General features: G+C 58.4%; 3 protein-coding genes across 5 annotated transcripts; 1 reads left to right on the top strand and 2 right to left on the bottom strand.

The window, feature by feature from the left end:
* The first annotated feature begins 419 nt into the window (after positions 1-419).
* On the top strand, positions 420-21,468 carry NRGN (neurogranin). Of its 3 annotated transcripts, none has more exons than XM_084867966.1 (4): positions 420-617; positions 4,437-4,663; positions 4,929-4,945; positions 21,455-21,468. In XM_084867966.1, exons 1-2 carry the CDS (start codon positions 603-605, stop codon positions 4,656-4,658), a joined length of 237 nt encoding a protein of 78 aa, XP_084724092.1. In that variant the 5' UTR covers positions 420-602; the 3' UTR covers positions 4,659-4,663; positions 4,929-4,945; positions 21,455-21,468. The 3 variants fall into 3 exon arrangements, with proteins under 3 accessions (XP_084724092.1, XP_084724091.1, XP_084724090.1); XM_084867964.1 differs by lacking the exon at positions 21,455-21,468 and adding an exon at positions 5,345-6,155 and having other exon boundaries at positions 422-617; positions 4,929-4,946; XM_084867965.1 differs by lacking the exons at positions 4,929-4,945; positions 21,455-21,468 and adding an exon at positions 5,327-6,155 and having other exon boundaries at positions 421-617.
* On the bottom strand, positions 6,400-12,828 carry VSIG2 (V-set and immunoglobulin domain containing 2). The gene is made up of 7 exons (XM_084867950.1): positions 12,328-12,828; positions 11,748-11,911; positions 10,486-10,693; positions 9,098-9,256; positions 7,576-7,695; positions 7,344-7,488; positions 6,400-6,609 (listed from the first exon to the last, which is right to left on the bottom strand). Exons 1-7 carry the CDS (start codon positions 12,386-12,388, stop codon positions 6,477-6,479), a joined length of 990 nt encoding a protein of 329 aa, XP_084724076.1. The 5' UTR covers positions 12,389-12,828; the 3' UTR covers positions 6,400-6,476.
* Positions 14,440-24,744, bottom strand: ESAM (endothelial cell adhesion molecule). Its single transcript, XM_084867940.1, has 7 exons — positions 24,185-24,744; positions 20,230-20,417; positions 18,374-18,575; positions 18,012-18,167; positions 16,531-16,653; positions 16,113-16,239; positions 14,440-15,260 (listed from the first exon to the last, which is right to left on the bottom strand). The coding sequence occupies exons 1-7, from the start codon at positions 24,255-24,257 to the stop codon at positions 15,002-15,004; spliced, it is 1,128 nt and encodes a 375-aa protein (XP_084724066.1). The 5' UTR covers positions 24,258-24,744; the 3' UTR covers positions 14,440-15,001.
* Positions 24,745-26,073: the final 1,329 nt, after the last annotated feature.

Here is a 26,073-nt window from a genome sequence, read left to right on the forward strand (position 1 = left end):
GTGGGGCTTTTGAACCACACTGTATGTGGGGCTTTTCTTTGAGGACTGAGGCGGGAGGGAAGCTAGAGGGAGCCCTATGGGGGGGACCCTGGCTAGGTTGTGGAAGTGTGAGGAGGTGGGAAGGGGTGTTTTCCATATATGGGCGGGAGGGTGCTGTCCCCAGATGTGTGTTTGCGCCTGGATGTGTGTGTGTTGGGGGGGGGAGAGAAGCTCCATCTGCCTGGCAGTCTGCCGCCTCAGCAGCAGCAAGGGGCTGGATAGGGGAGGAGGAGTGTGTAGGAGGAGTGGATGGAAACGTGTGGGAGGAGGGGCTGGGGCAGGAGCTGGGAGCAAGGCGGAGGGGGGCGTGGCCATCCTCCTAGCTTTCCCCGCCCACCTTGCCCGAGGCGACTCGTGATTGGCTGCCAGGCCGCAGGGCTCAGGTTACATTCGCGAGCGGAGCCGAGCGCGGGAGAGCGGGACCGGGAGCGCAGCGGAGGGTTCGGCGCGGGTCAGCCCGCTCTGCTCGGCCCCCGAGGCTCCACCTGGCACCCCTCGGACCCCCCACCCCCATCCCGCGCCAGCTCCGCCCAGGCGAGAACCCCCCCAAAAAGAACACCAGTATGGACTGCTGCACGGTAAGTTAGAGGGCACCCGGATTGGTCTGGGGCAGGGAGAGTCCTGGGATCCCCCCTGGAGGGCAGGGGCAGGGAGAGAGGGGAGTGGGTGCAGAGACCTGGGAGCAGCCATAGGTGTGTGTGCCTGCTGAGACCCGTTGGAGGGCTGCCTTGGCAGCCCTAGGAAAATGCGCCCCAATTTGCGGGGGCGTCCGGACGTCTGGGCGCCCATCCTCCAGGCGGTCTGGGGTGGGACTGGGAGCTCGGCGTGGCTCTGCAGAGCAGGGAAGCTGCAGGTTGGAGGAAAAGAGAAACTTCCCTCCCCCCTGGAGAGCGGGTAGAAACCATCGCCTAGGGATGCTGCATCAGCTCCCTTCTGACTCTTTTCACGGCCCCAACCCGTTCCCCATCCCACTGCCGCCGAGGTGGGCGGGCGCCCGGTGTGACCCACCGGAGCGTGTGGCGCAGGGTTAGGAGAGTCCGTGCACGCTGGTTAGCTTAGTGATGAGGCTGGACAGCAAAGAGCCTAATCCGTGTGGTTCTGGGGAGGGCTTGGCCCGGCTCCCAACGCCTCCTAAGCCCCGAGGGGACTGGGTGACCGCGAGAGAGCCCTGCTGGCGAGAGGAGGAAGTGTCTGCAGCTTGTCAGCGCCCACGGAGACCTACATGCGCAAGGGCCTCTCACATCCAAGTAGATTGCTCTCCGGGCGACTCTGGTAGGGAAGTGCCTGGCTCACTAGAGGAGTGCGATGGTCAGACCTACGTAACATTTGTCTTTCTTTTTCAAATGATCGATTGTTAGCCCCTACGTGGGGAGAAAGACGACTGCAAAGTCCCTGCATGCTCAGCTCTTCAGGCGGCCCCACCAGTGACACAAGAGCTTAGGACTTAGCTTGCTCCCCAACCTCCACCCTTAAAAAAAAGAAAAGAAAAAGAGCGAGGTTAGGAAGGAAAGGACAGCCCAGGTTATAAAAGGTGAGAATTCCTTATAACTGGGTAGCAAGAGGCAGAGAGAATTTAGGATTAAGAACTTAACATCTCAAGTCGCTGTGGATGATTTCAACTCATATTAATATTAATATTAATATTAATATTAATATTAATATTAATATTAATATTGGTTGTAAATGCTTACCATGTACCTAGTAGTTTACATTTCATCATCACAATGGCCACATGAGGTAGATATTATTGTCCCCATTTTACAGATGTGCAAACTGAGGTTTAGAAAGATTGAATGATTTGTCCATGGAGGCACAGCTTCTAAGTGTGAAGGCGGGGCTCCAACATAGCCTTGTCTGGTGCAAATACATTGCCTCCCCTCTACATAGTTACTATTTTCCTCATTATAAAAGGTGATTGACTCACACGAGAAAATGTAAGAACTAAAGATAAGCCTAAAGAAGAAACATGTCCATCATCTACAACCCCACCCCCCCAGAAATGCCCTGATAACATTTTTCACTCCTATCTTTTCCCTTTTATTCTCCAGGAAGCAATTTTTGGTTGTGGAAGGAGGACTGGGCTCTTAATGGAGGCTCTTGGGTTCCACCAAGGAAGGGCTCCTTCCCCCTAACCGTATTTTAGAGAGAAAATACGTGGGTGGAGGGTTCTACATGTGTGGAGTGGGGGGGGGGGGCGGGTGCAATATTGCCGAGATGGGAAGAAGGATGGAGAAGGGAAAGCAGGCAGCACGGTGAGTGAGAAGAGGTGAGAGAGCACAGAACCCACGGGGCTGGGGAAGGCGTGAGACTCCCCTCAGGTGGCGGCTGCGGGAGAAATCAGGGTAGAATGTTGGGTCTCTGCCTGTGGGCCCTGGTTTGCCCTGACCATGCTCTTGAGTGCCCAGATAGCCAAACTGAGTGGCTGGTAGGCATGCCGGGAAGGAGAGTCCCCTGAAAAAAAGGAGAAGCTGCCGTCCAACCACTGCAGAAAAGGCGAACACACAGTTACCCCATAGGTCAGTGTCATAGGTCAGTGTCATAGGTCAGTGTCAGTTGCTGGGGAAAGAAAGGCCTTCCTCGGTTCCAGCTGGGGGGAGGCGGGCTGGGCTGGTGTTCTTGGTCAGTCTCCTCTTTTTTTTTTTTTTTTTTTTTAACATTCTATTTTGTCTGGAAGATACCCTCATGTTTTTGTTGTTTGTTTTAATATATTTTATTGATTTTTTTTACAGAGAGGAAGGGAGAGGGATAGAGAGTTAGAAACATCGACCAGCTGCCTCTTGCACACCCCCTACTGGGGATGTGCTGGCAACCAAGGTACATGCCCTTGACCGGAATCGATCCTGGGACTTTTCAGTCCGCAGACCCACCGACGCTCCATCCACTGGGCCAAACCAGTTTTGGCTCATTTTCCTCTTTTGAGGAGAAACTTCCCAGTTCCCTGAGAATATCCCAAGAAAGGCTTAAGCAGCGTCACTCTGGTTTCTAGGTGGGGGATAAGATGTCAGGGAGAGAGCACTAGACGGGAGGGGGGGGGGGAGACATGACACAAAAAGTGTGCCAGGCCCTTCATGATCACACTGGCCCCTTGATAATTCCCTGTCCCTGCATTTAACTACCGATGGGCACACACCGAAGAACTCTGAGACCTATGAAACCGAGAGGCCCCCGGAAGCATGGCGCGGAAAGGCGTCTGTACATCTGCGCTCAGACCTCTGGGGTTTCGACCTGGGGCAGGACCTGGTTGGGCTGGTGGTCACTGATCCCCACCCCGCTTCTGTGACCTGGCTGGGGAAACGCATAGAACGGAATGACTGCGTGCGATCTGGTCCTCGCACACCCAGGGAGCAAACCCAGTGAGGGCAGTGGGAATCCTAAACAAAGGAGGGCGGATTCCTCGAAGCCAGAGGGTCAGGTCCAAGGAGAAATGCTCTTCTGACTTCAGAGGAACCATCTGGATCCCAACCTACATTAACGCCGAGCACACAGGGGCCGGGGCTGAGCCCTCTCCCAGCCGGAGCCGTGCCTCTGAAATCACTGTGGCCCATCAGTTCCCTGCCCCTTCCTACGCTCAGCTGGGGCAGGCGGGGGGAGACACAGAAAGCAGGGGTGTGGGGTGAGTCTGATTATTATTGAACCATATGACATTTTTTATTTTATTTTTTAAAATATTTTCATTGATTTCAGAGAAGTAGGAAGAAGGAGAGAGAGTGAAAGATCAAAATATAAATGATGAGAATCACTGATGGGCTGCCTCCTGCACGCCCCAGGATGGAGCCTACAACCTGGGCATGTGCCCTGACCTGGTTCATAGGTTGATGCTCAACCACCAAGCCGCCATGCTGGTTGGGCTGAAATTATTAAACAACTAGTTCGCATCAACTCATTATTCAAGCGAATTCTAGTAATATCTGCCACTGATTGCACACCTAGATTGTGCAATCAGTGGCAGAAACGTTATGCCTACTGTGTTGTTTATTCTTCCTCACAACCCACAGAGGTAGACAGTATCCTGACGTTAGCAGGGAGGGGCCCTTTGAGCTGGAGGCTCCCCTGAGGACTAGGAGAGGCGGCCACACCCAGGGGTGCCTGCCGTACACAGGGCTCCTCCGACCCCATCCCCTCCGGTCCGCCCTGCAGCTCCCATCTGCACTGACGGCGATGGGCCCCTTGGCCACTCGGGGGTCCCGGCTGCCTGGCATTTCATCCCACCACGCGCTTCTCTTTCCTGAGTGAGGAATGCAACTGTGTCCACCTGAACCTGAACTGTGGAACTATCCTTAATTCCAGCCACTACTCAGGAGGGACACACACACACACACACACACACACACACACTCCCCAGCCCTAACCCTTCACCCACACCTTCCCTGCGCTTCCTGCCCCCGCCCCACCCCCAGGAGAGCGCCTGCTCCAAACCGGACGAGGACATCCTGGACATCCCCCTGGACGACCCCGGCGCCAACGCCGCCGCCGCCAAAATCCAGGCGAGCTTCCGGGGCCACATGGCGAGAAAGAAGATCAAGAGCCGGGAGAGCGGCCGGAAGGGCCCGGGCCCCGGGGGGCCAGGCGGAGCCGGGGGCGCGCGGGGAGGCGCGGGCGGCGGCCCCAGCGGAGACTAGGCCAGGTGAGCGGGTCCTCCCCACCCCAAACCCCCCCCCCCACCTCCAGCCCCGGGATCCCCGAGAGCACCCGCTCCTCCTCCGAAGGAGCCAGGCAGACCGAGGGGTTTGGGAAGCTAAGGGTGGGGGGACTGGAAATATGGGATGGGAACTGGAGATATGGGATGGGAGGTGGAGGGGGGCGAGGGAGAGAGCTTAGGGCGCTGCAGACCCGAGAGCTCACCTATTCCTCTCTCCACGCTCCTCTGCCCCTCCTCCCCTGGACCGAAGAACTGAGCATTTTCGAAGGTAACGGGACGACCTGGCGGCGGTGGGGTGGGAACCCGAGTGGGAGGGAGAAAAGGATCCAGTCCCCATCCCTTCCCTCGGCCCGCCCTCACCCCTCCTAGGGGGTAGGGGGTGGGACTTCTGATCCATCCTGACGCCCGAGGCTGCGATGGGGACACCCCTGACCCCACACAGACACGCAGTCACTCGGTTTGGCTGCTGGATCGCGGCCCCGGGCTCTGGCGCACAGCGGGGCGCGCACCTGCCCGCCGCACCCGGGCGCAGCTCCGTGACTCGGTGGGGCTTGGGGTCTGGGTTGCCTGGGGCCCCCCTGGCGCTCCCGCGGCGTTGTCCGCGCCTGGGAAGGGGGAGAGGAAGCCCCGGACAGGGCAGGTGCTCAGAACCTCCTCTGTCCTCAGCTCCCCGGGAGACATGGATGCCGCGACCCCTCCGCCGCGACGCGACTTCCCTGCAGTGTTTGTGACCCTTCCCTCTCCTTCCCGCCCCGGCAGGCTCCGTCGAGGAGTCGCCGAGCCCGTGCCCTTTTCATTGGGTCCTCCATTCCAGGGGAGTCCCGTTCGCCCTCCTTCCCCACCCTAAGCCCCTGACCCCGCACTCCCCGAGCGCCCTTCCCGGCTTCTCGCCCCGCCTCCCCGCACCTGCATGCAGTTCTGCCTCCACCGCCTCCTGGGCGATCCCCCGAGTGCACGGCAGAGGGCGCCCGACCCTCTACGCTGCCGAGGACGAGCACTTGAAAAAAGGCCCGTTAGTTCCCCCGCCCAGCTGAAGGGGGCGTCTTTCCTCTCCGTGCCGTTCGCCCCCTCGCCCTCGCCCAGCCCCAGAACTTTGCATCTGGAGCGAGGAGAGAGGGGATGAGCGATTTTATGGCGTCTGATACCCCTTGCTCCGATGGGAAGTCCCTATCCACCCCCCACCCCCACGCCTGCCTGTCACCGGCCCTCCGCTCACCCTGGCGCCCGGAGAGCCACCCCTCCGCCAGCTCTTGGTGTTTTTGCCTGCGACGCTGAGCGCGGGGTGGCTCAGTGGGAGGAGCCTGCGGTGGCCCGGCCCCTGCCCTGCTGGCTCCGCCCCCGACGGGCTCCTGGGGCTGTGGCCGGAAGGTTTTTGTGTGTTTTGTGTTTTGTTTTGTTTTGAATCTACGAGTATGCATGTGACTGTGCTGGGTTGGAATGTGAATATGTGAACAATAAACAGGAATGTCCAAGTGTCCCAAGGGTGTCAGAGGGGAGGTGTCTGGGTGCACACAAAGCCGCTGCTCACAACTTGAACTTGAGTCTCCTTTGGCCCAACCAAAAAGTGGAGGTGGGAGGGGGGTGGGAAAGGGTGAGGAGCCTGCGGGAAAGCCTCCCCCTCCCTCAGACAGCCTCACATCCGGGACTGGGAGCCCACTCCTTCGCTGACTGGTAACACTCTGGGGCTGCCTAGGGGACTTGCTACACCGAGGAAGGAAGAGGGAGACAAGATGGTAGCCAGAGGCTTTAATTGTGGGTATTTCCCCCCATCGATTCCCCCCATGGATGGGCAGGGACCTCAGACAACCACAGGGAGCTTGGACTTGTTGGTCTTCGCAGAGATGGAGGAGGGGGCCTTCTCCAGGAGCCCGGTGCTAGGGTCGGCCATCCCAGAGGTTTGCTCGGAAATCCCAGGAGGGGTGGCGTCCTCTCTAGGGGTGGTAAACACATTCTTAGTGGAGGCCGGAGGCATCCCTCCCTCCGAGGACACTCCTCCCAGCACCCAGGGACCTGGGAATGAATCATCGGTGGGGGACTTGGGTTGAAACGAAGATCCCCGTCCCCATCACCCGCAACACACACACACACACACACACACACACACATATGCAGCTTCTGGGAAGGGGTTCGGAGGTGGCCTGACTCTGAATGTGAACAAGCTCATGGTCATTTCTGTCCAAAGATAGACGGAGCCCACAACCCAGGTATGTGCCCCTGGCCGGGAATCGAACCCTCAACTCCTGGTTCATAGGTCAATGGGAGGACCACACTTGGAAGACTACTGCTCTGGTCCTGAGTTTGGACCCTACAATTGACAGTGAATGACAGGCAGCTCTTACCCTCTCTCCTTGCTGCACCCCACACCCTCCCCCCCCCCCAACATACACAGAATTAACCCTCAGCAGGATGCTCAGGGCAAATCTAACTCCTGGAATCCCCGTCCTGTTGATATTTATGAAAGGCCTTGAAAACTGAAATTACAAGTATGAGGAGGGAAAGGGCAGCTTGTACACTTGTTCGCACACAAATATACACCGATACACGCCAAATCCCAGGGCTGAGCGGCACTCCATACCTCTCCAGGATGTCACCGTTCCAGGGCTGGCATTGTCAACCCTTAATCCAAGCCCTGCCCGCCCACTGCACTACCCGCCCTTCCGCTCACCGAAGGTCACTGCCTCCGTACGTCTCCTTAGGCCTCTTCCTCCTCTCCTTCTGGAACCTCATGAAGCAGAATACGGCGACCGACAGGGCCAGCACGGCCAGGAGCACTCCGATCACCGCCCCGGCCATGCGGCCTTTGGAAGGGTCTGCGGACACACACACACACACGGGACCCTCAGACCCTCTCCCTGCAGCCCGGGCCTGCCCGCCTGGCCTCTGCCCAGCATCCCTACCGGTCACAGACAAGGTCAGTTCGCAGGAGGCACTGCCCATCTGGTTGAAGGCCACACAGCGGTAGGTGCCCGAGGAGGCCCGGGAGAGGTTGTTGAGCACGAGCTGGCCCGACACCTCATCTGGAGAGCAAAGAGGAAGCACGTGTTCCATCACTGGGCTCCCGGGGAGCGCCCTCTGTGACGAAAGCATTTTTCATGTCATCCTGTCAGGAAGGGGACTGACTAGCCTCGGGTTATTAGTCAATCCCTTCCTAACGAATGAATGCCAAAGCCACTGCAGCTTCTGCACATTTTCCGCCCTACACAGCTGGCTTCTGGGGGGGGGGGGGGGGCGGGGGGGCCTGCATGAAGGGCTCGGAAGCTGGCAATGGAATCGGGGTGGGTGCTCGCCGGCTGATGTCAGGTTCCTGGCTGCAGAGGGGGGAAAACTTCATCGCTAGAAACTGTAGCCTCTGAGATGGCTCTAAGCCGGACCAAGTGGTTTTCTAAGCTGCTCACCTTTCCCACTTTTTTTTTTTTTTTTTTAATATATTTTATTGATTTTTTTTTTTTTTTTTTTATAGAGAGGAAGGGAGAGAGATAGAGAGCTAGAAATGTTGATGAGAGAGAAACATCGACCAGCTGCCTCTTGCACACCCCCTACCGAGGATGTGCCCGCAAGCAATGCACATGCCCTTGACCGGAATCGAACCCGGGACCCCTCAGTCCGCAGACCGATGCTCTACCACTGAGCCAAACCGGCTTCGGCCCTTTCCCACCTTTAAAAAATAAATTTATATATATACATATATTTTATTGATTTCAGAGAGGAAGGGAGAGGGAGAGAGAGCTAGGAACATCAATGACGAGAGAGCATCATTCATTGGCGGCCTCCTGCACGCCCCCTACTGGGGATTGAGCCTGCAACCCAGGCATGTGCCCTTAACCAGAATCAAACCCAGGACCTTTCAGTCCACAAGGCCGATGCTCTACCCATTGAGCCAAACCAGCTAGAACTAACCTTCCTTTAGAAGGCAGAGCACACACGCCAGGAGGTGATCTGGGCCCTCTGGCTGGAGAGAGGGTGGGCTGGGGCTGAGAAGAGCGAGGGCACCGGAGCCCGGGAAGCCAAGGCTCTGAGCCAGTTGCCTGGTTCTCCAGAGAAACCAGCTACGTGATCAAGACAGTCCATGCGACTCTGCCTCCGTTTCCCTTCTGGGAAGTTTGGCAATGACTCATGACCCTGAAGAAAATCTCCAAGAAACCGCTCCCAAACAGACAAGTGGGAATCACAGAATGCCCATGCCTTCCGCACTCTTCCATAACATCAGGAGTCTATGGGGCGTGAGAAATGCTTCCAGGATCGCGCAGACGCAGACTGTGCAGGGAGACAGGCAGGAAGGACCAAGACAGGAACCGAGAAAGATGCAGAGAGAAGGTATAGCGTTTGTCTCAGACACACAGGCCTGGAGCTGGTGTGGGGTTTAGAGACCAGGTTTGCCCAGGTCCTGAGTGCCCACTTCCTTGACGCCCGGGCCCTTACCTTGCACCATGCTGCCAGGAGGAGGCGTCGGGAGAGATCCAAGGCGGGCCCAGTTGTACACGGGCCTGGGCAATCCTTCGGAGGAACTGCAGCTCAGGGCAGCAGAGCCCCCCACAGACATGTCACCAGTCTGGCTGCACCGGGGTTCGCTGGGGGGCGCTGCAAAGATCACAGAAAGAACCTCAGTGCTCTTCCGACGCTCCCTCAACAAACGCTGGGTTTCCTCATTCAATTCTCCTACCAAACAGCGTCCACTTTTGGTGTGGAAATCTGGCGGACAGGGTCCCGTGTCTGCGCCCCAGGATAGGACTTGCGTTACTGGAGATTCTGCTTGCTAAAAAAATCTTCGTGTTGCGCCCAAATCTAAGTGAATATCTCCCCATTGGTCCAGTTCCTGCCCTCTGGGCCCACAGGACAGCCTTTCAGATTTCTGAGTGCAGCTGTCATTTGCCACCTCCTAAGTCAGTGGTTCTCAACCTTCCTAATGCCTCGGCCCTTTAATACAGTTTCTCATGCTGTGGTGACCCCCGACCATAAAACTATTTTTTATTTTTATTTTATTTTTAAAATATATTTTTATTTTATTTTTTTTTTACAGAGAGGAAGGGAGAGGGATAGAGAGCTAGAAACATCGATGAGAGAGAAACATCGACCAGCCGCCCCCTGCACACTCCCCACTGGGGATGTGTCCACAACCAATGCACATGCTCCCGACCGGAATCGAACCCGGGACCCCTCAGTCCACAGGCCGACGCTCTATCCACTGAGCCAAACCGGTTTTGGCCATAAAGTTATTTTCGCTGCTACTTCATCACTGTAATTTTGCTACTGTTAATGTCCGTGTTTTCCGATGGTCTTAGGTGACCCCTGTGAAAGGGTCGTTCGACCCCCCCCAAAGGGGTTGAGACCCACAGGTTGAGAACCGCTGTCCTAAGGGGTCTCTTTTCCATCTACACATCCCCAGCGCCTTTAGTAGACTCTCCTGTTTGCTCCGCTCTGGGGTGAGATGGAAGCTCCGAACACAAAATTGGTGCTTAGTGGGTAGAGGCCCTTGTTCCTTTAAGGGTCACCCTCCTCCCCACCTCTGCCACTGCCCTGGGGAGGGACAGAATCAGAGGTTCCCGAAAGATGGAGCGGGTTGGGGGCATGACTGAAACCGTGCATGCGGGGCCTTTGTTACTAGGGCCTGAGGGAGGAGGAGCACCCTGTGCAGGGTGGGGCAGGAGCAGGACTGGCTGATCAGAAGGCTCCAGGAAGGAGGACTTTCTCCCCCTCCTCCCCCCCAAGGTCCCCAGTGCAGCCGTGTGCTTGGGCTGGAAATCAGGATATGGGGGGCCATCAGGGCCCGCATTAGCCTTTCAGGGTGTGTGGGTCCCAGCCTGCCTTACCCAGCACCGTGAGGTTGACCAGCCCCAGGCCGTTGGTGCGGAAATCCGGTGGGTTGTTGACTTGGCAGATGTAGGTCCCGGTGTCTGAGGGGTGGACGGCGGCCAGTTTCAGGGTGGCCACGCCCCCCGTGGGGGGGTTCTGAAGCAGGCTGGCCCGATTCGCCTTAGACCCGGTGGGGTACAGCTGCCCTCCTGTGAAGTACAGGATCTGGGGAGAAGCAGAGGGCACGCACACGGGGGCTCCTTTTCCTGGCTGGCATCCACTCTGCGGTTCCTTCTCCCAGGGCCCTTCCGTCCCCACAGCCGGGGCAGCTGACATCATAGCCGGAACCAGGAAGGTCTATCTCCCCAAATACCAGCCCTTCCCAAGTGGGAAATGAACTATATATATTCGTTGCTTCCAACTAAGGATGGCTCTCCACAATACACATATTCATGGAAAGGGCAGCATTTTATCCTGCTTTCAGTCACAACAGCTGAGCGCCCCTCACTAGCGTGTATTAACGGCAGCTGGGCCTGCACGGACGGACGCGGGGGACTGCATAGGGCAGCGGTGGGCAAACGCATTAGCCCACAGAGCCCAATATCAACAGGACAACGATTGACATTTCTTTGGAGGGCCACATTTTTTTTTTTTTTTTAGCTTAAACTATATAGGTAGGTACATTGCTATGAACTTAATTTAGGGTACCACTCCTAAGCTGGCCTTTGCTAAAAACTCAAGGGGCCAAAGAGCCGCCTGTGGCTCGCGAGCTGCAGTTTGCCGACCCCTGGCGTAGGGCGCTGGGGGATAGGCAGGTGGCTAGAGAAGCTGTGCATGGGACCTGCGGATACCCAGATTGCTATCCTCAGAAGATCTAGGGTAAGGTGACCAGATCGTCCAGGTGTTGGCGGGACAGTCTTGATTTCTAACAAGTTTTCCCGCGTCCCGTGGGGTTTAAAAAAGTCCCGAGTTTTGGAAAGAATCTTTCCAATGTTTCCAATCTTTCCAAAACTCGGGACTGTTTTAAAACGCCACGGGACACGGGAAAAATTGTTAGAAATCAGGACTGTCCCGCCAACACCTGGACGATCTGGTCACCTTAATCTAGGGAGAGTCCACTGCTTTTGTCACCCAAGCACACTGACCTTTCTCATCCACCCCCCCTCCCTGCCCTCAGCCTGGGTGGGCTCCCAGGTCCTGCCTCACCACAGGGCCTGCCCAGCCACAGGCCAGAGTCGCCCCCTGACCCCCTCCTCCCCCACCCCCACCCCCAGCTCACGGGCATGGACTCAGAGAGGGGCTTCCCGGGCTGCACGAAGCTCCACTCCAGGACGAAGCTGTCCGTCACGGAGGTGCTGTAGGTGCAGGTCAGCTCGGCCGTCCTGCCCTTCGGGGCGCTCAGGGGCTCCGCGGGCACCTGCACCTCCACCGCGCGCCCTGGGGCTGGGGGCGCACAGGGGGGCGCTCAGACGGCGGCCGGAGGCCTCCGGGGAGGGGTCGGGGGGCCGGGCTCCCAATCTCCGGGGTGAGGGAGGACGGTCTGGAGCTCGGCCCACCCGTGGGTCTTCCACGAGGAGGCTAGGGCCCCCCCTACCTTTCCCTTCTCGAAACCCAAAGTTTCGGAGGGAGGAGCGCACGTCGCGGTGGCTGCGTTTTGTGGGTAAAAGGACCAGCCTGGCCAGGTAGGAGGGTGTGTTTGTCTGGCGAGAGGAAAACAATGGCTCTGCCCCGTGGCTCAGCCCTCCCTTCCCTCCCGGGGAGGCCCGGTTCGCTGGTCCCCTGGAGCGCCCCAATCCTGCCCCCCCCCCCACCCCGACGCCCCTCCCCGGCCCCGCGCCCCCCGCGCGGCCCCTGCTCACCCGCCAGGCAGACCCAGCCCAGCAGCGCCCCGCACAGCAGGGGCCCCGGGAGCAGGGCCATGGCGAGTCCTGCCTGCCGTCGTCCTGGGTCCGTGTGTCCGGTGTCCCGGGTGCAGGAGGGAAGGCGGTGCCCGCGGGGCAACCTGCGCGCCAGTCGGCCCGGACTGGCTATCGCAGAGCAAACAAGGGGCGAGGCCGGCGCCCTCGCGGAGGGAACGCCTCGCCCTCCTCCAGGCCCAGTCCTCCTCCTGTCCTCCTCCCCTCAGTGTCTGAAGCTGGGGGGCCCTGGGGAACAGACCGGACAGGGGTGTGGGTGGCCGTCTGAAGGGTAGGGGTTGGCACTGCAGCTCTGCAGGGACACGCTGCCCCGCAGACAGAGGTAGGTGGTGGGTGGTGGTCTGACGGCTTGGAAGCAGGCTGCAGGCAGCACCGCGTTGGGGCTTCACCCCAGAGACCCTTTCTGATGCCCTGAGAGAGTCCAGTTCCTTCCAAGCCCCTCCTCTTTAAACAAAAAAATATATTAAAAAAAAAAAAAAAAATATATATATATATATATATATATATATATATATATATATATATTACTGATTTTTTTACAGAGAAGAGAGGGATAGTTAGAAACATCGATCATCTGCCTCTTGCACACCCCCTACTGGGGATGTGCCCGCAACCAAGGTACATGTCCTTGACTGGAATCGAACTGGGGACCCTTCAGGTTGCAGGCCTATGCTCTGAGCCAAACCGGTTTTGGTCAAGCCCCTCCTCTTCTTCGAGATCCCTTCTGGGGCACTTTTATCACAGGTGGATGGGAGTCTCCATGGAAACAACAGCTGCCTCCCACCTCCATAGTCACTTTTTAAATATAAATATATATATATATATATATATATATATATATATATATATATATATATATGTGTGTGTGTGTGTGTGTGTGTGTGTGTGTGTGTGTATGTGTGTGTGTGTATATATATATATATATATGTGTATATATATATATATATATATATTTATTTATTATTGATTTTTTACAGAGAGGAAGGGAGAGGGATAGAGAGTTAGAAAACACGGATCAGCTGCCTCCTGCACACTCCCCTCCGGGCATGCACGGGCAACCAAGGTACATGCCCTCGACCGGAATAGAACCTGGGACCTTTCAGTCCACAGGCCGATGCTCTATCCACTGAGCCACGCCGGCCAGGGCCATAGCCACTCCTTTTTATGGGCAGGGGGCTGAGACGTGGAGGAGTGTGTGTGTGTTAAGGGTTTGGTGGTCTGGCATCAGGGAGCCCCTTCTCTACCCTTGAAGAGGAAGCAAGAGGTTAAAAGCCCCCCCAAAAAAAAACTCGGCACCCAGGCTCCTGCAGAAAGTGCACCCTTTTCATTCCCTTGCTACTCACTGCCTCCAGCTCTTTGTGCCTCTCCCATGGCACCCAACAGCAAATGACCTTTAACTGACCTGGAAGAGACGGTGCAGGTTTGGCTGAGTGGATAGAGCGTTGGCCTGGGGACCAAAAGGCCCCGGGTTAGATTCCAGACAAGGGCGTGGTACTTTGGCGGCTAGATCCCTGGTCGGGGCTGGTGCGCAGGAGGCAACCAACTCATTGATGCCTCTCTCACTCACATCCATGTTTCGCTCTCGTTCCCCTCCTTCCCACTCCCTAAAAAAATTAAATGGAAAACTATCCTCAGGTGAGGAGTCACAAAAAATAAACCGGTTTGGCTCAGGGGATAGAGCGTCGGCCTGGGGACTGAAAGGTGCCTGGTTCGATTCCGGTCAAGGGCATGTACCTTGGGTGCCTTTAAACAAAAAAATATATGTTTTTTTTTGTTTAAAGGAGGGGGGTGTGCAGGAGGCAGCTGATCGATGTCTCTCTCTCTCATCAATGTTTCTAACTCTCTATCCCTCTCTCTTCCTCTCTGTAAAAAATCAATAAAATATATATATATTCAAAATAAATAAATAAATAAAAATAAAGGCTTTACACGAGCTTTCCCCAGCCAGACGGCGGAGGCTGTGAGGGGAAGCCGGCCTATGTACATGGCCTGGGTAAGGGGTCCTCTTGGCACCATCCCCAACTTCTCCCGGGAATCCCAAATTGAAAGAGGGGATTCGATTCAATATATCTTTATTGAGGTTTGTAAAATAAAAATAAAAAAAAACAAAACACATCTTAAAACACACATTTCAAGTTAGTGTAACAAATATCTGCCCTGTCCCCAGGCCCAACAAAACCCAACCAGGCCAGCAGGACGGGGGATACGAATGCAGGGAGCTGGAGTGGGGGTGGAGGGTGGTGTTAGATGGGGGTGGGACAGAGGTCAAGGGCGCAGCCAGGAGGACTCATTGATTGGCAGTCTCCACCAGGGCTGGGGTTAACCAGTCTCAGCAGCATCCCTCTGCTGTATTAGGGGGGCCCCAGGAGGGGGTTTAGGCTCTTCCCAACCCCAAGTCCACTTCCTCTTCTTCTTCTACCTCCTGGAAGTTCGAGTCTTAACGAAGACCCCGTTTCCCCATAGTCAAGAAAGGTGGGTGCAGAGGACCGGAGATCTAGAAGGGGGCCATCCCCCCCCCCAACCCCCAGACTCAGGCCTTTATGCCGGGGGAACCCCCATAGTAACGGCTACAGGAAGGAGAGAATCCAGATGTCTCTGCCCACACATGGCGGGGCCGTCACACCAGAGACCCAGCCTGGTTCTGGGCGGGCACCATCACGGGGACAGCGCCCTTGCGACTCAGGGCCGAGGGCGAGACCCAGCCGTGGCTGCGCGTGGGGGTCGTGGGGGTCGAGGCGGTGGAGGCGCCGAGCCGGGAGGGGCGGTGGGGCGGTCTGAGGGCTGGCGACGAGGTGACGGAGGACAGGGTCCCGTTCTTGGAGATGGTGTCGGAGCCCTTGGGCCAGGGCAGGGTCCGAGGCGCAGCCGCATCCTCCCTGGTCGCCAGAGGAGCAGTGAGGTCAGAAACGGGGAGCGAGGGGGTGTCTCCACGCCTTGTCTCCCGCTCCCCCTCCCCCACGTCAACTCTCCTTGCCCTTAAAATCTACCCATAGGCAAGGTGACCAGATGTCCCGATTTTTAACAATCTGTCCTGAGTCCCACGACGTTTTTAAAAAAGTCCCGATTTTTGGAAAGAATCGGGACTTTTTAAAAAATATATATTTTATTGATTTTTCACAGAGAGGAAGAGACAGGGATAGAGAGTTAGAAACATCGATGAGAGAGAATCATCGATCAGCTGCCTCCTACACACCCCCTACTGGGGATGTGCCCGCAACCAAGGTACATGCCCTTGACCGGAATCGAACCCGGGACCTTTCAGTCCGCAGGCCGACGCTCTATCCACTGAGCCAAACCGGTCCCGGCCGAATCGGGACTTTTTAAAAAAATATATCTTATTGTTTTTTTACAGAGAGGAAGGGAGAGGGATAGAGAGTTAGAAACATCGATGAGAGAGAGACATCGATCAGCTGCCTCCTGCACACGCCCTACTGGGGATGTGCCCGTAACCAAGGCACATGCCCTTGACCAGAATTGAACCTGGGACCTTTCAGTCCGCAGGCCGACACTCTATCCACTGAGCCAAACCGGTTTCGGCAAGAATCGGGACATTTTTTTTAAAACACTGCGGGACAAATTGTTAAAAATCGGGTCTGGTCGCCTTACCCATAGGAGTAAAGCTTCAGCCATGGCCCGGGCTTCCATCAGAAGCGAGCTGTCTGAGTTCCCAGCCTCCCTGGTGGATACTGCCAATCAGGGAGTTAGGAGAGCCCTGTCTGGGCACTTACTTGATGTCATTGGCCACCTCCTCTGGGGCCTTGCCCTGGCGTTGGTACAAGAGGACCAGTCCGGCTAGCAGCCCCAAGCCAACCAGGGTGCCCACGACAGCTCCAGCAACCACGGCAGCCCCAGGCCCTGGAAGAACCGTGGTGTCAGAGGGCGACATCCAGCTGTCCCCCAGCCCTCTGCAAGGCAGCTACCCCACGGCCACCAGACACACTGGCCTTCGTCTCTGTTAAGAAGAGGTGGCTGCCAAGCGGAAAATGGCCACTGGCCAAATATTTGGACAAGCGTTTGATCAGAACAAATGCGTTGCCCTGTTACAAGGAGAGGCCTCGGTAGACAAGTCTCCCCATCCCCCCTCTACTGCAACCCCACCGGACCACTGAGCAGCCTTCTCCGTAACCCCACTTACCCCTCACTGACCTGAGCTCACTTCCAGGGTCACGTTGCAGCTGGCGCTGCCCACCCTGTTGGTGGCCTTGCAGACGTAGACTCCGGACATAGAGCTGGAAAGGTTTCGGAGGCTGAGGAAGCCAGATATGACATCTGTGGGCACAAGGGAGCCATCAGGCAGGGACCCTATTTCCCATTAAAAAAATTTTTAAAAAATCCTACCCCTCCTCCAATATGTCCTTTTTGGCGTTGGGCGGGGGGGTGGGGGTGGGGTGGGGAAGGTTAGTGGAAGGGGGAAGGGGGTGAGGTGTGACAGTAAGCACACTGGGTTCTGCTGCCTCAATATTCCTCTCCATTCCCAAGGCTCAGTGTCCCCAACTGATTCTGAAAGGAGGCTAACGGAATGATAACCAGCCCTAACCGGTTTGGCTCAGTGGATAGAGCGACGGCCTGGGACTGAAAGGTCCCAGGTTCAATTCCGGTCAAGGGCATGTACCTTGATTTCGGGCACATCCCCGGTGGGGAGTGTGCAGGAGGCAGCTGATTGATGTTTCTAACTCTCCCTCTCTGTAAAATCAATAAAAAAATATTTAAAAAATAATAAAACTCAAGCTCCTTCATCTTTTTTTTTTTTTTTTTTTTTTTTAAAGAAATAAATGATATCCAGCCCAGCCCAACGTGTGCTCAGTGGCTGAGTGTGGAGCTATGAACCAGGTACAGGGGTCTTCAAACTACGGCCCGCGGGCCACATGCGGCCCGCAGAGGAGTCTGATCCGGCCCGCCAGGTTTTTTGGGCAGTGAGCGCAGCCGAGGTGTTACAGTAGGAATTAGTAGTTCATATAGTCCGGCCCTCCAGCTCTCTGAGGGACCGTGATCTGGCCCCCACTTTAAAAAGTTTGAGGACCCCTGAACCAGGAGGTCAGAGCACATGCCTGAGTTGTGGGCTCAATCCCCAGATTGGGGCGTGCAGGAGGCAGCCGATCAATGATTCTCTCTCATCGTTGATGTTTTTATCTCTCTCTTTCTCCCTTCCACCCTGAAATCAATTAAAAAATGTATATATATTTTTTAAAATGAGGAGCCAAAACTGGTTTGTCTCAGTGGATAGAGCATCGGCCTGTGGACTGAAAGGTCCCGGGTTCGATTCCAGTCAAGGGCATGTACCTTGGTTACAGGCACATCCCCAGTAGGGGTGTGCAAGAGGCAGCTGATCGATGTTTCTCTCTCATCGATGTTTCTAGCTTTCTATCCCTCTCTCTGTAAAAAATCACTAAAATATATATTTTAAAAAAAATGCTAGTGAGCAGCAGAGCTCCAGAGCTTCCTTAGTAGCTTCGTTATACATGAAAGCACCCAACACAAGCTGCACCTGGTAGCCCTCTGTCTCCACCACTGCCCACACCCCCCTCCTCCCCAGTACTTTGCAGCTCTGCCTTCCCTCTTCACCCCAGTTCCTCTGGCACCTCATCTTTCCCCAGCCCCAGCCCCTGTTGTCTCCAGAAGTCTCTCACCTAAAACTGGTGCAAAGAAAACCTCAACAGATGGGTGTGACCGCTCCCACTGGTACAGGGCAGCAGGCTTGCTCCTCGGGGACTTGCAGCTCAAGGTCACGTTGGTCCCCACACGGGGCGTGCCCAGGAGATGGCAGGATGGAGGAGCTGGAGGAACTGGGGGAGGAGGGACAAGTTAAAACTCACACCCAAGAGACCGACGGACACCCACCTACACACACACACACCAACTTCTACACACAGACCCTGTGGTCACCCCACCGAACCCTCCTCCAGCCCGCGCACCCAGCCGTGTGGGAGGGAGCTCTGCCTGCCCTCCGTGGGGGCGGGGAGGTCCTGGAGAGCCTGTGCTTCGCACTCACCCCACACGTCCAGCTTTAACGTTTTGCTGCTGTGGCCCCGGCTGGTGCCTTGCTTGTCCTGCACGTTCACCGAGCAGCGGTAGGACCCGGAGTCTTTCTCCCGGAGGTGCTGCAGCCGCAGGGACACGTTCCGGGAGGGCATGGGGTACACCAGGGACGCTCCCTCCTGCTTGGTGGTGACCCCACTGATGTGCGCCAGCACCTGGTGTGGGCATGACCCTGCCCGTTATCGCATGCCCGCACCGAGCCCTCAGGCTCCGCCAGCCTCCCTCCCCCAACCCGTCAAACCTCAGACGCTCCTCCCCTGCTCCCCTGCACGGTCCCCTCTCACCTGGGCCAGCTCCCCATTCTCCCCTTCTCCCCGGCCACCCTCTCACCACCCACCCCAGGTCCTCTGCACCAGGACGGCTCTTGATGCCCTGTCTATGGTCTCCGTCTCCCACTTGGGGTGTTTGGAAAGGGGTGAAATGGGCGAGAGAACCGAAACCGGTTTGGCTCAGTGGATAGAGCCTAGGCCTGAGGACTTGGAGGGGTGGGGGCGGGAAGAGGGGGGAATGTCCCAGGTTCGATTCCAGTCAAGGGCATGTGCATTGGTTGCGGGCACATCCCCGGTGGGGGGTGTGCAGGGGGCAGCTGGTCGATGTTTCTCTCTCATCGATGGTTCTAGCTTTCTGTCCCTCTCTCTTCCTCTCTGTAAAAAAAAAAAAAATCAATAAAATATATTTTTAAAAGAATGGGTGAGAGATCATGTACACAGGGGTGATGTCTGAAAGGAACCAAATGCACACGTCCAGGCCCGGGATGGAGCCCTGCAGCCTCAGTGTCTTTCACGCACGCCCCTGTTTATGAAACGGCCTCTGGAAGGCACATCCTAGGGCTTCCGAAGGAGCCATGCCAGTGAGGGGCTCTGCCAGGCAGGTGTCCTCGGCCCTGAGCGAGTCTGCCTCTGCCCACCCTGTGAGGCCAGGGGAGGCCAGGAGGGTGGTGGGGGGAGACTGGCCCTTGCCACTCAGGGTGGGTGGGCAGAAGAGGCAGCAGCCTGTGACTGTGAAAACAGGCTGGTAGGCAACTTTTAAAAAGTTGTGTGAGGCCCGGCGGGCGTGGCTCAGCGGTTGATCATTGACCTATAAACCGGGAGGTCACGGTTGGATTCTGGTCAGGGCACGTGCCCAAGCTGTGGGCTCGATCCCCAGAGTGGAGCGTGCAGGCGGCAGCCCATCAGTGATTCTCTCTCATCATGGATGTTCCTATCTCTCCTCTCCCATCTTCTCTAAAATCAATAAAAATTTATATTTCAAAAATAAGTTGTGTGCCCAGCCGGGTGTGGCTCAGCGGTTGAGCGTCAACCCAGGAACCCAACAGGTCACCGGCTCGATTCCTGGGTCAGGGCACATGCCCAGGTTGCGGGCCCGATCCCCAGCGCGGGGCGTGCAGGAGGCAGCCCATCAGGGATTCTCTCTCATCACAGATGTTTCTATCTCTCCCTCCCTCTCCCTTTCTCTTCGAAATCAACAAAACTATATTCAAAAATTAAAATAAAAATAAAAAATAAGTTGTGTGATCCTCGCCCTAACTCTTCCCTAACCTCCACCCCCAATCCCCAGTCCCATAGCAAAGTGAGATGCCTCTTCACCTTGCAGGGTTTGGGGCCAGGTTTCTGGGCAAAGTTGGGGGAAAGAGAATCCTTTTGGGACGCCTCCAAGATCGGAACAAAATTAAACCTGTGAGGAAGACCGTGCTTTTCCCTCCTCTCCCCAAACTTTTTCCGTCCCCCTTTCCCTGGCTCCGCCCCTCCCCGCCTCCCGCTTCAGCGCCCTCCGCCCCCACGGGGCGAAGCGGAGGGCCTCCAGCCTCACCTGCTTCAGGTCCTCCCCTTCCTGCTCCAGGAACCACATCAGGGTGAGGGTCTCCCAGGGCCGGGCCGTGGCCGCCTCGCCCTGGAAGGTGTACCAGGCGGGCAGCACCACCTCCTCGCCCTCCACGGCGAGCACCTGGTCCAGCCCCGAGGGCACGTGCAGCTGGAACTGGGCTCCGGAGGCGGGCGCTGGGGAGGAGAGCGAGGGAGCGTGAGCTCCGACCTGCCCATCCTGGTGGGGCCGGGGCGGTGTGCGTGTGCGTGTGCGTGTGTGCGCGCGTGAGTGTGTGCGTGTGTATGTGTGCGTGTGTGTATGTGTGTGTGCATGTGTGTATGTGTGTGTGCATGTGCGTGTGTGTATGTGCGTGCGTGTGTGTGTGTGTGTGTGTGTGTGCAGGAAGCCCCGCCACTAGGAAGGACCACAAGAGTCCTGTCCCAGGCCGAAACCGGTTTGGCTCAGTGGATGGAGCGTCGGCCTGCGGACTGAAGGGTCCCAGGTTCGATTCCCGTCAGGGGCAGGTACCTTGGTTGTGGGCACATCCCCAGTAAGGGGAGTGCAAGAGGCAGCTGATCGATGACTCTCTCTCATTCATGTTTCTGGCTCTCTATCCCTCTCCCTTCTTCTCTGTAGAAAATCAATAATAATAATAAAAAAAGTCCTGTCCCGGGAGGGGCTCGGGGACCCCCTTCTACCGGGAGGCGGGAACCCGGGGCCTGCCTCCAGCATCATCAGCGTCGTCGTCGTCCCCCTGCCCCCCACTCCGCCCAGCGCCAATTCCCTGAAACCTCAGCCTCTGGGCGTGGAACGCCGAGGAGGAGGAGGAGGAGGAGGAGGAGGAGGAGGAGGAGGAGGAGGAGGAGGAGGAGAAGGAGGAGGAGGAGGAGGAGGAGGACACAATTATGGGCCGTTAATTTGTATCCAGAGGCGCCGATTTCCAGCGGAGAGGGGAAGACGCCCAAGAGGAAGGGCGGGTTTAATAGTGTTGATGTCTATTCTGCGTAGCCCGCTTGCTCCCGCAGCCTCCCAGGCGAGAGGGGTGGGGGGTGGAGGGAGCGACGGGGCTGGTCCGGATCGGAGAGTTCCTGCCCCGAGGGGTGGAGGGGCTGGGAGGCCACTGGCAGCCGCGGCTCCGGATGAGCACCTCGGGCAGAGATCGGAGCCGCCCAGCCGTCGACTGCTGCACGCCCTCCCCTGTCCCTCCCGTCCTCCTCGCCCTGACAGGTGCGCTCCCCAGGAGAGCGGAGAGCTGGGACCCAGAAGGCTCCCATGGGCCCTTTTGGGGTTCAGGCGATCAGGGCGGGGCCTCTGAGGCCACAGGGCATGTCGGTAGAGCTGGGGGCACGAATGAAGGTCCCCAACAATCCAGTGCGAAGTTGTGGCTGCGTGTGTGCGGGCCCAGGAGGTGGACTGGGGGGTGGGTTTCAGCGAGGGGACTAAGCGGGTGGATCGATGCTGCACCTAAAAACGCTCCCTTTTTGCCCTTCGGAGAGGTGATGGGCAGAGTCCTAACACCCTGGGGATCCCATCCAGCAGGCCTGAGGATCCTGGCGGGTGGAGGCCAGCTGCACCACCGTGGCCTCTGCAGGGTGACCAGGCGGCCCAGGCACGGACAGAGGCCGCATGCAGCCTGGCGGGGCTGGCTCTCCGCCCTCCTCTCAGGCCAGGAGCACGCCCGGCCAGGATGCGCGCCACCCCCACCGCTTCCCGCCTCGGCCCTGAGGAGCCCCCACACCTAGTCCTTAGCCTCCTCAGTAGCCTCCTTCCCATTTCCTGGCGAGGTCCCGGCAGGCCCGGGCAGGAAACTTGTGCCCGGTGATAAGCTAGAAGACAATGAGGGAGGTGGGAGGGGAGGGGGAGCAGGAGGAGCGGGGGAAGCTAGGCCAGAGGTTCTACAGCTGGAAACAACCACTGCCTCAAGGAGCCCTAGGCCCCCCGGGGACACCCCCTCCTGGGGCGGGCGGCCTCTCCCGGCACGTCTGCCTGCTCCCAGAGGCCAGGCAGTTCCTACAGACGGCTCGCTGTGCCCTCAGATCCCAAGTGGATTTCCTTTTGCAAGAAGCAGAGGGGGTGACCATGATGGCCATGGAGACACTTCTGGGCAAAGGCGCCCTTTCTTATCGGCTCCGTCTGAACCCGGGAGCTGCAGAGGCCCAACCGAGGCTTCTGCCTCCCCCCCTGGGTGTCCGCTGGAGCAGAGGTCCCCGACTCTCGGTCCCTTCTCGCTCTAGGGTCCACCGTGTCATCCAAAGACAAGGGGGTGGCTGGGTTTTGGGCAAAGGAGGCCCGAACAGCCCAAGGAAGGGACCCTCCGGCCCACTCCCCAGAGCAAAAGCCGAGGAAGACTGAGCACGGGCCTGCTCTCCAGGGCGACTATTTTTAGTCTCCCTCTTTCTCTGAGAAACTCCCCCCTCGGGCTTCTCACGCCCCAGGGGCAGCAGCGCCGGGCCACGGAGGAGCCCAGACAGCGAGGGCCTTGGGGAAAGGGAGAGCCCGAGTGCAGGCCCTGAGCCCGGGTCCCCGGCACCATTTAACCCTTGCAGAGCCGGGGAACTCCGCCAACAGGTAGGGTTTTTGAGCTTGGGCTGTCACTGTGAAAACTGGAGGTCAGAGTTAACACACACACACACACACACACACACACACACACACAGACGACCAGGAAAGCTGGGGAGATGCCCAGGCAGCCAACTGGTATTTTCCCCCTCCTTGTTTCAGACACCCCCCAGCAAGAAGGAGGACGGGGGGGGGGTGGTAAATAAGGGGGCAGAATGCAGAAGGAAAGGAGGTGCTGAGGTTGAAATGGGAGGTGGGGGGAGGGGGGGCTGAGACATGGAGGCCCCCTGGACCAGGCCCACCAAGCTCAAGGGGCAGGAAGCCGCCCAGCTTTGGTGGCTGGGGAGCTGCGCCTGAGCCCCACTCGGTCTGGGGCTCTCCTTCCTGCGCCAACATCTGGGCGGGCGGCACGGACCAGGCGAAAGGGGACACAGGGGAGGGTGTGGTGGGCCCGGCTCAGGCCCCATCACCGCTGGATTTCGCTCTGTACCCTCCCTAGCCTCGCTGGCCCTGGACTTGCCACGGGAGAGAGAAATGAGTTCAAGATGGCCTTGCCTAGCCCACGCTTCGCCCCCCTGGGGAGGAATGGCAAGGGAGTCTGGGAGGTGGCGTGGACCGGGCTTAGTTCCTGCTCCGTCCTTCCCTCCCCAGTTGGGCCACCTTGAGCTCCTGGACAACCCTGGAAGCTTCTATCGGCCCTCAAAGCACTTGCTCCGGGGAGGCGGCCTCCCTCTCTGACTCTTTGAGGCCCCCCCCCTCTCTCCTATGTCCCCTTGACCCCGGGGACCAAGGACGGTGGTGGACCTCTGGGGGTGGGGGGTCACCATTCCGCTCCTCCAGGCACCCAGGCCCCTCCCTCCCCCACTTCCTGTATCCCAAATGACCTCACGGTTGTGCATTGGGGGCACCTCCCTTGATTCCTAGGGCAGGAAGCGGGAGGAGGGGGCAGAGGGAGTGACGTGAAGTGGGGTATCAAGCCCAGTACCAGGGAATTTCCCGGGGTTTGGTGGGGGGGGGATGTGTGGGGAGGGGGGCAGGAGCAGAGCTGGAGTTAAGTCCTTAAGCTCTTTAGCCAGTATCTCATCTAGCAGCTCGGCTCATCCGGCTCTGCTTGGGGGGGGCGGGGGGGTGAGGAATGGTTCCGCTAACTCACCCCAGAGGTCTCCCCTGGGGATGCCCTGGCCCTCTCTCCCCGCACCACACACACACCTGGGGGGCGGGAAGCGGCAGGGATGGGGCCAGTAGCAGCCGGGATGCCCTGGCTGGGGAGAGGGTAAGAGTCCCAGGCGGGAGTCTGGTCCCACCCGGTTCCTCACCGGGCTCCCAAGCCAGCTCCCTCTGCGTCAGAGGGAGTCCCCCATCTCCCACCCAAGCCCCCTCCTGGTTCTGGGGTTTCACTTACCCAAGGCGCTCAGCCCCAGGAGCAGAACCTGCAGCAGGCTGCCCGCTGGGAGCCCGGGCGGCGGCGACACCATGGCCTTCCCTGGCCCCGACGGGCAGCGGCGCTGCGGGCTCTGGGACGCAGGGGCCGCCAGGTGCCGAGGCCGCGGGGCCGCCGGCCGCGGGGACCGGCAGGTGCGGGGCCGCGGGGCGGGCGGGCGGCCGGAGGAGCGGGCTCGGGAGCCGGGACGCGGACACAGGGCAGCGCGGGCCGGAGTGTGGCGAGGCCGGTGGCCGGGTGGGGACCGGCGGGGACAGGGGGCGGGGCGCTGGAGGGGCGGGGAGGTCGCTGTCCTGCCGGGCGGGCGGGGCGCCGGGTGACCCTCCCGGAGGAGCTGCCCCGGGACCCGGTGGCTTTGACCTGGTCCGCGCGGGGCGGGTGCGGTAAGCCGGCGCTCACCGCGGCCTGGGGCGGAGGAGACTCCATCTCTCCGCGGGGCGGGGGGCAGAAGGATGGGAGGGAGGGAGGTTTGGGGATCCCTCGGTGTCCAGGGACCACTCACACCCCCACACCGTAAATCGCAGAGCACTGGTCCCGGACTAACTGGCTCCGAGCCTAACCCGAGCGGCCTGCCTGGAGGAGGAGGAGGGGGACGGTTTTCCCGGGACCATTGGGGCTCCCCAGGGTGGGGGGCCGGCAGGGAAGGCGCCGAACCCGGGATGACCGCTTTCCCAGGGCGGAGGGGTGTGTGTGTGTGGGGGGGGGGCGGGGAGGCAGGGGGTGCTGGGCCGGAGCCGCGAGGAGGAGCGGGGTCAGTGGGCCGAGAAGCCCGAGGTCGCTCGGCAGGAGATCAGGCCCGCAAGGCACTCGCCTGCGTGGGGACGCGGGGACCCTGTCCTCTCGCAGGTCACCGGGCCAAGGGCCTGGTCCCACGAGCTGGGCGGGGAGAGACTGGCGGGAGGACGTGGGAGTAGCGTGGGAAACGGAAGACTCACCTTTGCAAACATCTCTCCCCTGGACCTCATGCTGCCTGGGGAGGAGGGGGCTGTGGGGAGGCCGCACGGAGCCCCTGTGGCTTTATTTCCCCCCCCCCCACTAGATCTCTATCCTGCAAATTTAATTTATCCGCCCCTCCCCCTCCCCCTCCCCCGGCGCCCCCTGGCGGCCGCGGCCCCTCCAGGAAGCGCCCGCACCTGTTCCAGCTTCTCCGTCCCAACAACCAGAACGAAGATGCTTCAAACATCCGGCACAGCTCAACCTCCGCGCAAAGGCCCCGAGGACACAAAGCAAACCGCGAACTCCCGGCGCCGCCTGCGCTGGGGGCTGTTGACAGGAGAGGAGAGCCGCCGGGCCTACTGGATTCCATGGACGTCAGAGTTCTGCTCCTATTTTGTGTGCCGGGCGCCTGCGCTGCACACAGACCCTCCCGGCTGCTGCGTCCCAGCGCGTCTGGCCTGGCTGCTCTTCACATACCGGCGGGGCAGTGGCTCCGAGAAATGCCTGTGCAAACACCGCATGGCTGGTGTCAGCTCTGGGGCCCCACACTTGGCAACCCAGTGGCAGCCAAGGCAACAGAAATGGGTAATTGCCCATCTCATACCCTTATGCAGCGACCTACACACTTGAAATTGTCACATAGTGTGTGTGTGGTGGTGGTGGTGGTGGTGGTGGTGGTGGTGGGGTGTTGGCTTGCTCTTTCTATTCTATCACAAATTTTTCTTTTCTTTTTAAAAAATATATCTTATTGATTTTTTACAGAGAGAGGAATAGAGAGAAACATCGATGAGAGATAATCATTGATCATCTGCCTCTTGCACACCCCCTACTGGGGATGTGCCTGCAACCAAGGTACATGCCCTTGACCAGAGTTGAACCCGGGACCTTTCAGTCCGCAGGCCGATGCTCTATCC

Source organism: Pipistrellus hanaki, assembly GCF_964339955.1.
Source record: "Pipistrellus hanaki genome assembly, chromosome: 19".
NCBI classification, from domain to species: Eukaryota; Metazoa; Chordata; class Mammalia; order Chiroptera; family Vespertilionidae; genus Pipistrellus; species Pipistrellus hanaki.